The sequence below is a fragment of the Stegostoma tigrinum genome, chromosome 9 (assembly GCF_030684315.1).
Source record: "Stegostoma tigrinum isolate sSteTig4 chromosome 9, sSteTig4.hap1, whole genome shotgun sequence".
Classification (NCBI taxonomy): domain Eukaryota; kingdom Metazoa; phylum Chordata; class Chondrichthyes; order Orectolobiformes; family Stegostomatidae; genus Stegostoma; species Stegostoma tigrinum.
Window position 1 is genome coordinate 29562145 of NC_081362.1, and position 15498 is coordinate 29577642.

At 39.9% G+C, this 15498-nt stretch overlaps 1 protein-coding gene across 13 annotated transcripts in view; it reads right to left on the reverse strand.

Annotated features, from left to right (window-relative positions):
* Positions 1–202: 202 nt before the first annotated feature.
* Positions 203–15498, reverse strand: part of snx14 (sorting nexin 14) — a 234146-nt gene continuing 218850 nt past the window's right edge. For 6 of the 13 annotated variants that reach the window (XM_048535544.1, XM_048535547.2, XM_048535543.2 and 3 more), the window contains 2 exons: positions 15396–15447; positions 10990–11273 (listed from right to left, as the gene is read on the reverse strand). In XM_048535544.1, the coding sequence (XP_048391501.1) occupies positions 11206–11273; positions 15396–15447 (120 nt within the window). In that variant the 3' untranslated portion in view covers positions 10990–11205. Of the gene's footprint in view, positions 511–10989; positions 11274–12802; positions 12883–14216; positions 14448–15390; positions 15448–15498 lie in introns of those variants that run through there. The other 7 variants (XM_048535541.2, XM_048535546.2, XR_009446141.1 and 4 more) reach the window with 6 other exon arrangements.

Consider the following 15498-nt stretch of genomic DNA (forward strand, 5'->3'; position numbering starts at 1 on the left):
TGGTGTTATGTGACTTCTGACTGTGAAAGATAAACACAATGTTCTGCCTCTTGCTTTAAAAATCCTGTCAAAAGATGGCATTGTATAAACAGTTCTTACTTTATTCATTACAGAATTTAAAACTTAAAACATAATAACGTGTCACAAGATTTTTTTTATCAAAAGAACTTTTCTACAAAATACATTATACAATTTAACCTAATTACTGTTTTATAACATGGAAGAAAATGTTTTCCTTAAAACACAGAACTACAAACGGCAAGAAATATTACAATCGTAATGAGATTAAATTTCTTACCAAATTTTATTGGAAAGCCTATATCCAATAATTAAGTTCAATCATAGATGCATTGACAGCTTCCAAGCAAAAGGAAGGCGAATTCTGCTCACGTTGTTTTAGGTCTAAAGTCTTACCCCTTCCGGTTACTCTTCGTAGGTGAGAGCATTATTATGATTAGGAACATCAATTCATTGTGTTTTAACAATACGTAAGAAGATTTATTAAATAACCTATTCAAATATGGGAAAAAAATGGTTTTGAATCAGTTCAAAAGTATAACACAATATTATTGTCTTACAATTTACTTCAATTTACGCATTTTTAATTTTTTTTGTGTAAAATCTAAAATTATTTAACCAATTAAAGCCTGTGATAGGGACAAGTATTAGAGCAATAATTCAGAGTAAATATTAGTAGGAGTGTGGCAGGGGTGGTGGATCATACACTTCGATGGAGAACGGTTGTTATAATTATTGTAAGAGTTAGACCACAAGACCATAAGACATAGGAGTGGAAGTAAGGCCATTTGGCCAATCGAGTCCACTCTGCCATTTAATCATGGCTGATGGGCACTTCCCTGCACTCTCCTGTAGCCCTTAATTCCTTTTGAGATCAAGAATTTATCAAGGTCCGCCTTGAAGACATTTAACGTCCCGGCTTCCACTGCACACCATGGCAATGAATTCCACAAGCCCACCACTCTCTGGCTGAAGAAATGTCTCCTCATTTCCATTTTAAATTTACCCTCTCTAATTCTAAGGCTTTGGCTACAGGTACTAGTCACCCTGCCTAACGGAAACAACTTCCCAGCATCCACCCTTTCTAAGCCATGCATTATCTTGTAAGTTTCTATTAGATCTCCCCTCAACCTTCTAAACTCTCAAATACAATCCCAGGATCCTCAGCCGTTCATCGTACGTTGAACCTATCATTCCATGGATCATCTGTGTGGATCTCCGCTGGACACGCTCCAGCGCCAGTATGTCCTTCCTGAGGTGTGGGGCCCAAAATTGGACACAGTATTCTAAATGGGGCCTAACTAGAGCTTTATAAAGTCTCAGAAGCCCATCACTGTTTTTATATTCCAACTCTCTTGAGATAAACAACAACAATACATTCGCCTTCTTAATCACAGACTCTACCTGCAAGTTAACCTTTAGAGAATCCTGGACTAACACTCCCAGATTCCTTTGTACTTCTGCTTTATGAATTTTCTCACCATTTAGAAAATAGACCATGCCTGTACTCTTTTTTCCAAAGTGCAAGACCTCGCATTTGCTCACTTTGAATTTCATCAGCCATTTCCTGGACCACTCTCCTAAACTGTCTAAATCTTTCTGCAGCTTCCCCACCTCCTCAGTACTACCTGCCTGTCCACCTATCTTCGTATCATTGGCAAACTTCGCCACAATGCCCCCAGTCCCTTCATCCAGATCATTAATATATAAAGTGAACAGTTGCAGCCCCAACACTGAACCCTGCGGAACACTACTTGTCACCAGTTGCCATTCCGAAAAAGAGCCTTTTATCCCAACTCTCTGCATTCTGTCAGACAGCCAATCCTCAATCCAAGCCAGTAGCTCACCTCGAACACCATGGGCCCTCACCTTGCTCAGTAGCCTCCTGTGAGGCACTTTATCAAAGGCTTTTGGAAGTCTAGATAAATAACATCCACTGGGTTTCCCTGGTCTAATCTACTTGTTAACTCTTCAAAGAATTCTAACAGGTTTGTCAGGCACAACCTCCCCTTACTAAATCCATGCTGACTTGTTCTAATCTGATCCTGCACTTCCAAGAATTTCGAAATCTCATCCTTAACAATGGATTCTAGAATTTTACCAAAAACCGAGGTTAGGCTAACCCACCTATAATTTTCCATCTTTTGTCTTGATCCTTTCTTAAACAAGGGGGTTACAACAGCAATTCTCCAATCATCTGGGACTTTCCCAGACTCCAGTGACTTTTGAAAGATCACAACCAAAGCCTCAACTATTTCTTCAGCCACCTCCCTCAGAACTCTAGGATTAGCCCATCAGGGCCAGGAGATTTATCAATTTTTAGACCTTTTAGCTTTTCCAACACTTTCTCTTCTGTAATGCCTACTATACTCAACTCTGCCCCTGACTCTCCCTAATTATTGGCATACTACTCATGTCTTCCACTGTGAAGACTGGTGCAAAGTACTTATTAAGTTCTTCAGCTATTTCCTTATCTCCCATCACCAGCCTTCCAGCATCAACTTGGAATGGCCCAATATCTACTTTTGCCTCTCATTTGTTTCTTCTGTATTAAAAGAAACTTTTACTATTATTTCTAATATTACTGGCAAGCCTACCTTCATATTTGATCCTCTCCTTCCTTAGCCCTCTCTTTGTTATCCTCGGTTTGTTTTTGTAGCCTTCCCAATCTTCTGATTTCCCAGTGCTCTTTGCCACTTTATAGGCTGTCTCTTTTTCTTTGACACATTTCCTGATGTCCTTTGTCAGCCATGGCTGTCTAATCCGCCCCCGGGTAATCTTTCTTTTTTTTGGGATGAGCCTCTGTACTGTGTCCTAGATTACACCCAGAAACTCCTGCCATTGTTGCTCTACTTCCAGTCGATTTTCATCAGTTCCTCTCTCATGTCCCTGTAATTACCTTTACTTAACTATAACACCATTACATCAGATTTTGCCTTCTCTCCTTCAAACTGCAGACTGAACTCTATCATATTACGATCGCTGCCTCCTAAGTGTTCCCTTACTTTAAGATCTTTTATCAAGTCAGGCTCATTACATAGCACTAAATCCAGAATAGCCTGCTCCCTTGTGGGCTCCATCACAAGCTGTTTCAAAAAGCCACCCTGTAAACATTCCATGAATTCCCTTTCTTTGGATCCACCGACAACATTATTCACCCAGTCCACCTGCATATTGAAGTCCCCCATGATCATCGTGACCCTGTCTTTCTGACATGCCCTATCTATTTCCTAGTACATCTTGCTCCCCTGGTCCTGATCACTGATAGGTCTGTACATAACTGCCATTATGGTTTTTTTTGCCTTTGTGATTCCTCAACTCCACCCACATAGACTCCACATCCTCTGACCCTGTGTCATTCATTGCCATAGATTTAATTTCATTCTTAACTAACAAGACAACCCTGCCACCTCTGCCAACCTCACTGTCTTTTTGAGAAGTTGTAAATCCTTGGATGTTTAACTGCCAGTCCTGAACCCCCTGCAACCATGTCTCTGTGATGGCTACCACATCATAATCATTCAAGGTGATTTGTGCTGTTAATTCATCTACTTTGTTACAAACACTACGAGCATTTAGGTAAAGTGCCTTAATGCTAACTTTCTTATCATTATTAGAGATATTGGAAATCATAAGATATTCTAAGTTATCCTTCCTTTTTGCTGTATTCCTAGTCTGCCTCGAGCTTAAACTCAACCCTTTGGAGTTGTTGTTTTCATTAATGATGTGTTAGAGTGATTAGCAATTGTAAGTATTTGACTCCTTTGTTTCTTCCATCTACTGAGGCCAATGTTGCTTTCTCTTATTTTTACTTGACTTCGTTATTTAAGTAATACTTTGGTTAAAAATAGGAGGTTAGGTTAAATGGTTCAGGCAGACTAGTCATTCTGGTCTGCTCTGTATGGTTCCCTCCCAGACCAGGGCTTACAGATCATACAAATTTGCCACCTTATTTTTGTTCATATTTAGCATAATTACCTGTATAAAAATGTATTTCTTCTTTTCATCCCTGCTAAATTGAGACTTATATTGAATGCATACCCAGCAAGTAGGTATGATTGATATTCTTTTGATTCCCTGCTTGGTATATTAGTCCTTCCAGTCATGTCTTCTGTTTCACTCCTGAAGAGTATCTAGAAGCTAAGGTTTACTTGATCCCATTCTTGATATATTAATTAACACAATTTTTAAGATATTAGTTCCTCAGACTTTTTATTTCTTGTCAGGAAGTTTGAGTAATGAGTGTTATTTAATGAATATAGGTGATTAAGTCAGGGTTAGGTAGTCAGGTGAATGTAGGTAATCGAATCAAGTGACAAAGTGGGTTGAGGATAGGTTATAGGTTTATGATTACAATCTGAAATAGAAATTTCAGATCATGATTAAGATTTGGAGTTAAGAGCTATGGCTAGTGTTACAGTTAATCTTAAAACTCAGATTAAAGGATTAGAATCAGAGTTAGGGTCAGGATGAGTGTTAGACTTAGGTTAAAGGTAAGATCAGTACTAGGGTTAGGGAGAAGTGTTGAGGTTAGGGTTAGAGTTAGGTGAGGAAAATTATGAAAGGTTTAGGTAGGGCACGTTTTACAGTTATAGTTAGTACTAGGGTTAGAGTTAGTGTTGCCTTTGTGGCTGAGTTGGTTGTGTTAGTGTTGGGTTTTGGGATTATGGTTGGAGTTTGGGTCGGTTCTTGAGTTGTGGTTAGTGGTCAAGTTGGGGCTGAGGTGAGGATGGGTCAGGATTAGTTTTGGGGTTGGGTTAGGGTTAGAAGTCCAGACAAATGTGAGGTGATGCATTTTGGAAGGTCAAGTACATGTGGAAATTATATAGTGAATGGTAGAACCCTTAGGAGTATTGATACGCAGAAGAATCTGGGTGTGCAGGACCATAAATCACTGATGGTGACAGAGCAGGTAGATAAGGTAGTGAAATTGGCCTATGACATGCTTGCCTTCATTTGAAGGGGCATTAAGTAGAAGATAGACAAATTATGCTGCTGCTTTTTCAAACTTTTTTTAGGCCATATTTGGAATATTGCACACAGTTCTGGTCACCACACTGCCAGAAGGATGTAGATGCTTTGGAGAGGGTACAGAAAAGGTTTACGGGGATGTTGCCTGGTATGGGGAATTTTAGTTTTGATAAGAGTTTGGATTGACTAGATTTTTCTTCACTGGAATGCAGGAGGTTGAAGGGCGACCTAATGGAAGTTTATAACATTGTGAATGGCATGGATATAGTGGAAAGTATGAGGCTTTTTCCCAAGTTGGAGGGGTCAATTATGAGGGCACATAGGTTCAAGGTGCAAGGGGGCAAGTTTAGAAGAGATGTGCAAAGCAAATTTTTCACATCAAGGCTGGTGGGTGCCTGGAACAGACACAAACCTGGATTCAAGAATCACCTGGACAAATACATTAAGAAGGGAATAGAGGGATACGTGAAGACAGTTTTTGTATGGAACGGCAAAATATGTCAGCACAGGTTTTGTGGGCTGAAGGGCCAGTTTCTGTGCTATATTGTTCTTTTTAGGATTAGTGTTGGCATTAGGGTTGATATTGGGGCTCAGCTTGGCTTGACACTAGGTTAGATTATGCTTTGGATTGGGATTGGAGTTTGTCTTAGGATAGAGGTTATGATAGGGTTAAGGTTAGAGTTGTCACATTTAGGATTGAGATTTGAGTTGGAGTTGAGGTTATGGTTGGGTTAGGGTTCGGGTTATATCTGGGATTAGAGTTTGTGTTGGAGTTAAGGTGGGGATTGTATTTGTGTTAGGAATAGGTTTAGGGATAAAAATTATGAACAGGCTTGTGGTAGTGTTTAGAGGTAGCATTTGGATTAGGATTTGGGATGGGGCTTTTGGCTCATATTGGGGTTGGCACAAGGATTATGGTTAGTGCTAGTGTTGGGGTTGGGGTGAGGTTTTGAGTTGTGGTTCAGGCTACGGTTGGAGTTGGATTTAGGGTTAGTGTTTTGGCTAGGGGTTAGGTTTGGGTAAGGTTTAGGGTTATAATTTGGGGTTGGTTAGGGTTGGTGGTATGGTTGGACTTAGTGTTATGTTTAAGGTAGTGGTTGGGGTTGGATGCTGGTGTTGAGCTTGGTGTTGTTTGAGGGTTAGGGTTAGTGTTGGTGAAGGTTGAGTTAGGGTCGTACTTAGGGCTGGGTTTGGGTTTTTATTTAGATGTTAGAATAGAGCTGTGTTCAGGTTAAGATTAGGTTTAGGGCTAGGATTAGAAATTATGTTAAGGGTGGGTTGGGGGTTGACAATTTTGTTGGTCTGGGTTGGAATTATGGTTATTGTTGATATTCAGCTTAGTTTTAAGTTAAGGGTTGAGGTTGGGACTGTGGTTAGCATTAGGGCTAAAGATTAGTGTTGTGTTTGGGATTGGGGTTAGAGTTGTGTAAGGGTTTTAGACAGAAGTGAGGGTTAGTATTAAGATTAGCCATATTCTTAGTTAGGGTTGGTGTTAGGGTTAGGTTTAGGTTTGGAATTAGAGTTGGTGTTAAGGTTATAGTTGGTGCTAGGGTGAGGATTGTGATTAGAGTTCTGGTTGAGGTTAGAGCTGGTCCTGGGATCAGTATTAGATTAGAATTGGGGTTCACGTTGAGATTGGGACTAGCATTAGGCGTATTGTTGGTGTTAGGGTTAGGTTTGGAATTGGAATTGGAATTGGAATTGGGGCTATGTTTAAGTTTTGGGTTTGGGTTTGCATTATGGCTAGGAATGTGGTTGGACCTGGGGTTAAGAGTTTGGGTTAGGGCTGGAGGTCAATTTGAGGTTAAGAGGTGGTTACAGAGTTAGGGTATGATTTAGGACTAGGGTTACGAATACAGTTAAATCAAGGATCGTGGTTAGCTTTAGGGTTAGAGTGTCAGGCAAGATTGGGGTTAAGGTTAGAGTTAGGTTTAAGCTTGTAGTTGAGGTTAGGGCTAGCATTAGTGTTTAGGTTATAGTTGGGTTTAGGGTTAAGGCTAGTGCTAGAGTTAGAATTGTGGTTGCAGTTAGGGTTAAGATTAGGATTAAAGTTTGGGGCTAGGTTTAGGATTCGGTTTCAGATTCTACTTAGCATTTGTGTTAGGTTTAGATTGAGGTTGAAGTTGTGATTGCCCTTTGGTTTGGTTGGAGTTAGGGTGAGTGCCAGGTTTGAGGTTGACCTAGGCATTGGGGTTAGGGTTAGCCTGAAGAAAAATATCAAGGTTAGGATTAAGATAAATTTTAGGGTTGGGGTTGGGGTTGGGATTGGAATTGGAGTTGGGATTGGACTAAAACAGAATGCAGTGCAGAAAAAGGCCATTTCACCCACCGAGTCTGCACTGAACCCTCCAAAAAGCATCCCACCCAGCTCCAGCACCCCCATTGATTTGTCCGTGTAACTCTACATTTACAACAGCCAATCCACATAGCCATCACATCTTCGGACTGCAGGATAAAACTGGAAAACCTGGTGGAAACCCACACAGACATGGGAAGGTCATTCAAATTCCATAAAAGTCACCCAAGACTGGAACCAAACCGGAATCTCTGGCACAATGAGGCTGCAGTGCCAACCACCGTGCTACCCAGGGTGTTAAGATTAGGATTCGGTTAATGATATAAACTCTCCGTACACTGCTGCATTACTGCTTAAGCTAAGTCTGAAGCTAGAGTGCTGGAATTCCATATTTATTTATTTCTCCATACATTATATATTACAATTTCCCACCCAAGAAACTTTGGCTTTGAGATATAATGAGATTTCTAAATCAGTAACATGCAGCTGTCTAGGCTTCTGTGAATGGATCTTCTATTAACTACCACACTGAGGAAATGTAATAGTAAATTTCTTAAAATACAAAGATGTTACGTCTGTCTCCCAGAAAGCATATGTCAATGAACAGAAATCTGCACTCTTGGCAACAGATTAATTCAGTACAAGGGTGCAATTTCTGTATTTTTTTGTCTGTGCTAATACACTTACATGAAAAAACACTTTTGAAATGGAACTTAGATAATAGTAAGAACTGCATCTGCTGCAGCCAGTGGGGGATACCTCATCCTATGACCCACCCACCATCTCATCCCTGCCTCATTGACCTGATACAACTGGTCCGTCTTCTCTCCCACCTATCCGCTCCTCGCGCCTCACTGACCAATCCCCACTCATCTATCATCAGCCCACCTACCTTTCCAAGCCCCACCTCTCCCCTCTATTTATGAGCTTCCTTCCCTCTTCCCATTTCTGAAGAAGGGTCCCGATCTGAAACATCAACTTTTCTTCTCCTCTGATGCTGCCCGGCCTGCTGCGTTTCTCCAGCTCCGCACTCTATTATCTTTGAAATGAAACTTATGGTACTAGCTTTGATGCATGATACATAATTAACTTCATAAATTTATGCATAACATCACTGACATCCACAGCAGCTGAAACATGGAAATTTCAGGCTGAAGTGACCTTGATGACCACCAGCAGCACTGCACAGTTTTCGCATGAAGAGCATTTCCAGTACATACGTGACCTGGAAGGCCTAATGCTGGCCTGGAATTGGGTTAGATATAGAAAGATATAGATATAGAATCCCTACAGTCTGGAAACAGGCCCTTTGGCCCAACAAATCCACACCCAACCTCACAGCATGCCACCTAGACCCATCCCCCTAGAACCCACCTAATCTATACCTCCCTGAACAGTATGGGCATACTAGCATGGCCAATTCGCCTACCCTGCACATCTTTAGACTGTGGGAGGGAAACAGAGCACCTGGAGGAAACCCATGCAGACACAGGGAGAATAGGCAAACTCAACACAGACAGTTGCCCAAGGCTGGAATCGAACCCAGGTCCCTGGCACTGAGGGGCAGCAGTGCTAACCACTGTGCCACCGTGCCACCCTAAAAGTACTTGCAAAGGCAATTCAAAAATTACAGTAAGCTGTCAATCTACTGAAACAGACCCAAGCCATCCTCTGTGTACCATCTCCAAAGGCTCCCCAGGAGATTCAAAAGGCGATTAAAAATAGATGAAATTGACAATCTGTTCCAACTTGGCAATTTTGTTTTCAAATTTCAGTCCCTAATTATGGTTCTCCTCTCACTCAAAAGTCACCTATTCTCAATTTAAATGTAATATTTGTAAGACAGAGGTATGCTGATCAATAGACGATCATGTTGGTTACCTCTTGCAATGCCACTCCACAAATCACTGAAATCAGACTTCAGCCACACTGAATCATTCCTGATGATATAAGGATGGCTATGTTTGGTGACAGCAGAAGATAGAGCAATATGCTCTTGAGAACCACTTTCACATGCGCTACTCAATACTGACAAAACGTCAGCTTTTGCTTTTTCTTCAAGATGCTGCCAGACTTGCTGAGCTTTTCCAACTTGTATTTTTTTTTCTGAATGAGATGCCTTTAACAATGTTCACGTCTTTAGCACTGATGGCATTCCTGCGAGCATCTGACTTTTTTTGAGCTAAGAGGCAGGCAAAACGTAGTAATGCTGTCCACCACACACTGCAGCACAGAGGAACTACGAAGAGCAGAAGAAAATCACCTATACAGCGTATTCAAAAAGAACGAGTACCCAATGAACACACAGTCTTCCGATCTCTCAGCAACAAACCCAAACAAACGGACAAAACATGCCCAGAAACCATAACCACTCTCCCCTAAATCAAAGGCATTTCCGAAATGACTGCCAGACTACTCGGACCTCTTGGCATCATGGTAGCCCACAAACTCACCAACACACTAAAACAGCAGCTAATGAACTTAAAAGACCCTATACCAACAACAAGCAAAACGAATGTCATCTACAAAATACCTTGTAAGAACTGTGACAAACACTACATTGGACAAACTGGCAGAAAGCTAGCCACCAGGATACATGAACATCAACTAGCCACAAAACGACATTGACCCACTATCACTAGTATCCTTACATACAGATGAGGAAGGACACCACTTTGATTGGGACAACACATCCATCCTAGGACAAGCCAAACAGAGACACGCATGAGAATTCCTAGAAGCATGGCATTCCAACCAGAACTCCATCAACAAACACATTGGCTCTAAATCAATCTACCATGCTCTGAGAAAAAGAACAGGAAATGACATCAACAACCCAAGGAAACCTAAACAGATAAATAGAAAGCGGGACATAACACCTGCGCTTCACCGGAGGCTCACTGATGATGTTACCTAGAATGGTGATGAAATGTCTGAAAACTAACCTTCCAGCTCAGCAAGCAAACTCACATCCAGAAACTCAACCTGAGCTACAAATCTTCTCAAAACTCGCTAGTCCAAAGATGTTCAAACTAGGTGGATTGGCCATGGTAAATTGCACATAGTGTTCAGGAATGTGTAGTTTGGGTACATTAGCCAAGGGAAATTCAGGGCTGGGATAAGGTGGTGGGTTGGTTTGGACCTTTTGGGCCAAATGGCTTGTTTCCATGCTGTAACGATTCTAAAGAGTTTCACAGCTTAAAAGTTAGTTTAAAAACCGAAAGAACTGCAGATGCTGTAAATCAGGAACAAAAACAAAAGTTGCTGGAAAAGCTCAGCAGGTCTGGCAGCATCTGTGGAGGAAAAAACAATTAACGTTTTGGGTCCAGTGAACAGAGTTCTGAGGAAGGGTCACTGGACGCGAAACGTTAACTCTGTTTCCTCCTCCACAGATGCTGTCAGGCCTGCTGAGCTTTTCCAGCAACTTTGCTTTTGTTTAAAAGTTAGCTTTCACTTTTATCCAAAGAGTGGAAAAGCGTCAAGATGTGTCTAGTGCACAGCAGAATTCTCTGATGCTTTAGTAAATTCAAATACAGTGCTGTCATAGACCCTACTACATTCTCTGTGCATTGTGAACTAGCATTTTGCCTACACACCAATCTCTGACTAGATCAGATTACAGAACAGTGCATAACTTTTGCTGAATTAGCACATTAGGCCTAACGCTCCATGCAACTGTCAATAAAGTCACTGGATCACCTGGGTTTCCACAACACAATGATACAATATTCTTTATTAGCATAGTGTAACACACGTAGGTTTAAATTAAATGTTCACATTCACATGAATTTCATAAAATTAATATTCACATTTACTTACACAAGTTTCACTAAAAACATTCAGTATTTCATACACATAATTCTGCCAAATAGATACAGCATGGTTCTATTGCACTCCATCTCCTAAAATAAAAGAGGATCTCAAAATGGAAAATTGGTAGCAGTATTCTTCACTTCCACGTGGAAACAAATGCCACCTCTTTCTGCATCTGTAATACATAAAAATCATTTAGACAAATTTTCTTCGAAACAGACACAGGTCACAAGGATATTTAGAGCATACATGTTTTCAGTTTTCTTTCCTATGAGTCCGGCTGAAATAATACAGCACAGGAAACCCTTTGGTTCAACTCGTCCATGCTGACCAAGTTCCCCCAAACAAAACTATTTGCCAGTGTTTGGCCCATATCCCTCTAAACCTTTCCTAACATGTACCTGCCCAAATGTCTTTTGAACGTTGTAACTGTATCTCCTTTATCTACTTAATAAAATGCCCTGAAAGTAAAACACACACTGGACAATAAATTGTCAACTCAAAGACCAAATAGTAGCCATTGTATTCCATCATCCTATATTGTGGCTGCTTTTTAAAACACAGTATAAGATGCATTACACAAAGCCTTAGTGTGTATATGTGTTACATTGTGCCTGGCTTCAGAACTCTTGGTATTGGATTGAAGTGCACAAGTATTCCAGTCACTAAACATTCCCCCATTATGCAAGCATATAAACATACCAAGGAGCAGGAATAGGTCACTTGGCCCTCAAGCCTGCTGCACCATTCAATAAGATAATGGCTGATCTGATTACTCCACAATAATCTTTCACTTCTTTGCTCATCAAGAATCTACCTATCTTTACATTAAAACATTCAAGAACTCTGCTTCCACCACCTTTTGAGGAAGAGAGTTCCAAAGGCTTGACTTTTAGAGCTCAAAGTTCTCTTCAGCTCTGTAGAAAATAGACAACTCCTTGTTTTGAAATAGTCATCCTGGTTTCAGAAAATAGACTATTGATTGTCAGAGTTCATTATACAACCTTATACTTGGGACTTTCATGGATTGAAATAGTTTTTGAAAAGAGATGAAGAATATTGACTCAAGGCTGCCATAGCAGTCACCTGATCACGTAAGTTGGCCAAGACTCTTGAAACCAATGTGGAATTAACAAGAAACAGCCATACTAAAATTAAATAATCATCATATTTCAAAAGATACCTTTTCTCCCATTTGATCAGTTTTCACTCATCTTCTAATTCTTAATATCCCACTGTTAACAAATTTACTCCACATTCATCAACTGCCATTAAAATCACAAGCTCTTAAATAATCTTCACACTAATTAATTTAGTGACTGAATTATTTCATTCTAATAACCTCTATAAATTTTCAAAAGGTGTAATAGAATTCCAAATATAAGTCTACATAGGATTTTATTTTTTGGCTTCCATCAGATCTAAACACAGCTACCACTTCTCACATTTGATGACTCAATCCCTGGTCACAAAATGAAGCAAAGGTGGAGGCTGTTCAGGCTATTTAGCTCCTTATTGCTTAGAATCTAACATCCCAGTATGTTGTTGCCTTTTGAATGGTTGCAAATAGTGCCTCCACCATCAATCTGGAATTTGCAACTTGTACAAGAATTATTCCCAAACATCATCCACAACATCAATTTCTTGCATGCTTCCATTTATTACTACAAATTGAGGCATGCGTAAGCGTGATTCAAAATTTACCTCACTTAGTATTTTGTGTAACCTCTTATTGGAGACTTCCAAAGCTGAAAAGCTTCAGTATTGTTGACCTTTCCCTATAACTGAATCATGACATCATCTTAGTTACATTTTGCATGTTACATGCTGCACCACTTCAGGTCTGTTGCTTCTTCGGACCACATGTTACCCGACAGTCGCTATTATCCAACTTTAGTATTGGCATCTGGCTTATATTATATACATTCTTATAGTATATGGAAAGATAACTCAGTATTTTTTTAAAAACTTTGCTGAGTGTTGTTCTGCAAAGCATGCACAAAGTTCTCTTCCCAATCTAACACTTCTTCTGGTATATTTTTCTTTTAACGTTTAACAGCTTTACTGTGCCAAATAGAATTCAGTGCAGGTGCAGACCCTTTCACGATTGCTTCATCGGTGGATCCTCTGCAATCTAAGTACCCGTGAATTTAACCAACATATATTGCTTTCTAAATTAAATTTGAAGGAACCCTGGTATAAATCCTTGTATAATTCCACCTAGCCAGACACCATTTCCTAAATTAACACCATTCACATCCTTTCTCTTCCCAGCAAATTTCTTATCAAACATCAGGTTTGATTTAAATTTGTGCAAACTTTGACACAGTACTCTACCCAGGATTGGAAATCAAGGTAAACTTCATAATGGAACTTTGACGTCAACTTGACCTCTTGAGGAAATGGCAGGCTAAGAGGATTCGACATGGCAGGATTTTCAAAGCATTTTGGGTGTCCATCAACTAATTATTTTCACATAAATAACTAAACTTGTTTCAACAATTGCATTTATTTGAGTTAGGTGTCCAGGCTATGCCTGATGACTGACATCTTCCTTACTGTAAAATTGAATTATCCAACAAGTTAATTAAACCATGTAACAGCAAAATTAGAATTCTTTTTTCTTTATTCATTTATGGAATGAGGGCATCGCTGGCCAGGTAGCATTTATTGCCCATCCTTAATTGCCCAGAGGGCAGTTAAGAATCAATCACATTGCTGTGTTGGAAGTTCTTGAATTAGTATCACATTTTTGGCTTTTTTCTCACAACTGACCACAAATGAAAATCCCTCATCTCTTCAAAGAAACTGCATTTCCTTTTGGGAACTGTTTTTCTCTCTACAAAACCTAAATCTAGCAAGTCTTTGAATACTGCTCCCATAGCAGAGGAGTTTCTCAAGGCATTTTTCTTGGAGTTACAAGTAGGAGACAAGGTCATATTTGACTTTTGCAATGCAATCCCCTTCACCTCATTTCCAAAGCATAAACATTTTTTGAAATAACTACTCCAAACAGTTTAATTCAGATATTGTTCATAATTCCCTACGTTAAAGATTCAATACCTTCTGCAACCTACTGTGTTGAGAAAGAACTCCTCAGAGTCTGACTTTTATGTACCTTTTTCTCTGAAGCTCAACTGAGGAATCCCTCGTCTTCTCTACTTCTCTCCTCCGATTACGATCTTCAAGTCGTTAAATCCGAATTTGGTATCACTCAATCTTGATTATGATTTATGTAATTTGCTTTTCAACTAAAAACAGTTGTGCACTTTGAGCCTTGATCGCTGCTGGAGTTCCCCAAATGAAAGTTAAAATGATTCCAACTCTTTGGATTTTGCTAATGTTTGACCTGCACATACAAAGTGACACTGTGTTGTGAGATGCAACCTATACATGTTTTTGTGGAGTCTGAGTCTTAATGTGGTTTCTTTCAATTGTGCACCAAGCTATCAGGAAATTTATTAGAGAACAATCATGCTGAACATTCAGTTTACATTCAGCAGTCTTGTTTTGATTTGGATAAACTTGGCAGGTAAATCACATTAGTCAGTGATAGCTAGATTCGTACAATAATATATGCAAATTCATATTACAAATGACAAAGAAACAGCAGACAGTAAATGATGGAGTGGTAGAGAAGGCAAGTGAGTGACAACAGTTCTACGTTCTAGAGTATATAAAGCCCAGTGCAAAAAATAATAAGAATGAAGAGAGAGTGACAATCTCCAACATAAAAACGGAAAACAGACAGATTCGGTCAGGCAACGCATCCAAGGCTTACCTCGAGCAATGACACAACAGATCCACTATTTTGTAACATGGATTTTGTGAAATTTATTGTGGTCAGACATAGGGGAGGGAGAGAGAAACCCTCAGAGAGAGGGATAGTTCAGACATGCAAGATGAAACAGAAGTTTAACCATTTCATTTTCTGAAGAAGGGTCCAGACCCAAAACGTCAGCTTTCCTGCTCCTCTGATGCGGCTTGGCCTACTGTGTTCAATCAGCTCTACACCTTATTATCTCAGATTCTCCAGCATCGGCAGTTCCCACTATCTCTGAATCAAATTTCTTTGCTAATTATTTTCAATTTGAAACAACAATCCTTTGCTGATTGCCATCATACCCCTCAACTTTAAAAACGTTCTACTAAAACTTCTATAAGCATTCTAAACCAACAAAATGGTTTATATACTCTCAAGATTCAAATAGTACAGATCAGGGAATAGTTTACTCAAAACTCTCAGGCCTATATTGCTCCAATAAATTAGGCATGCCCAGCTCTGCACTTACCTTACCGAGTTCAGGAAATAACTCCTGCAGTACTAAGTCCAGTAGTACGTACGTCAGCTGAAACACAAATAAAGTAAGTGAGCGCTCAAACCATATTACTTGCTATTT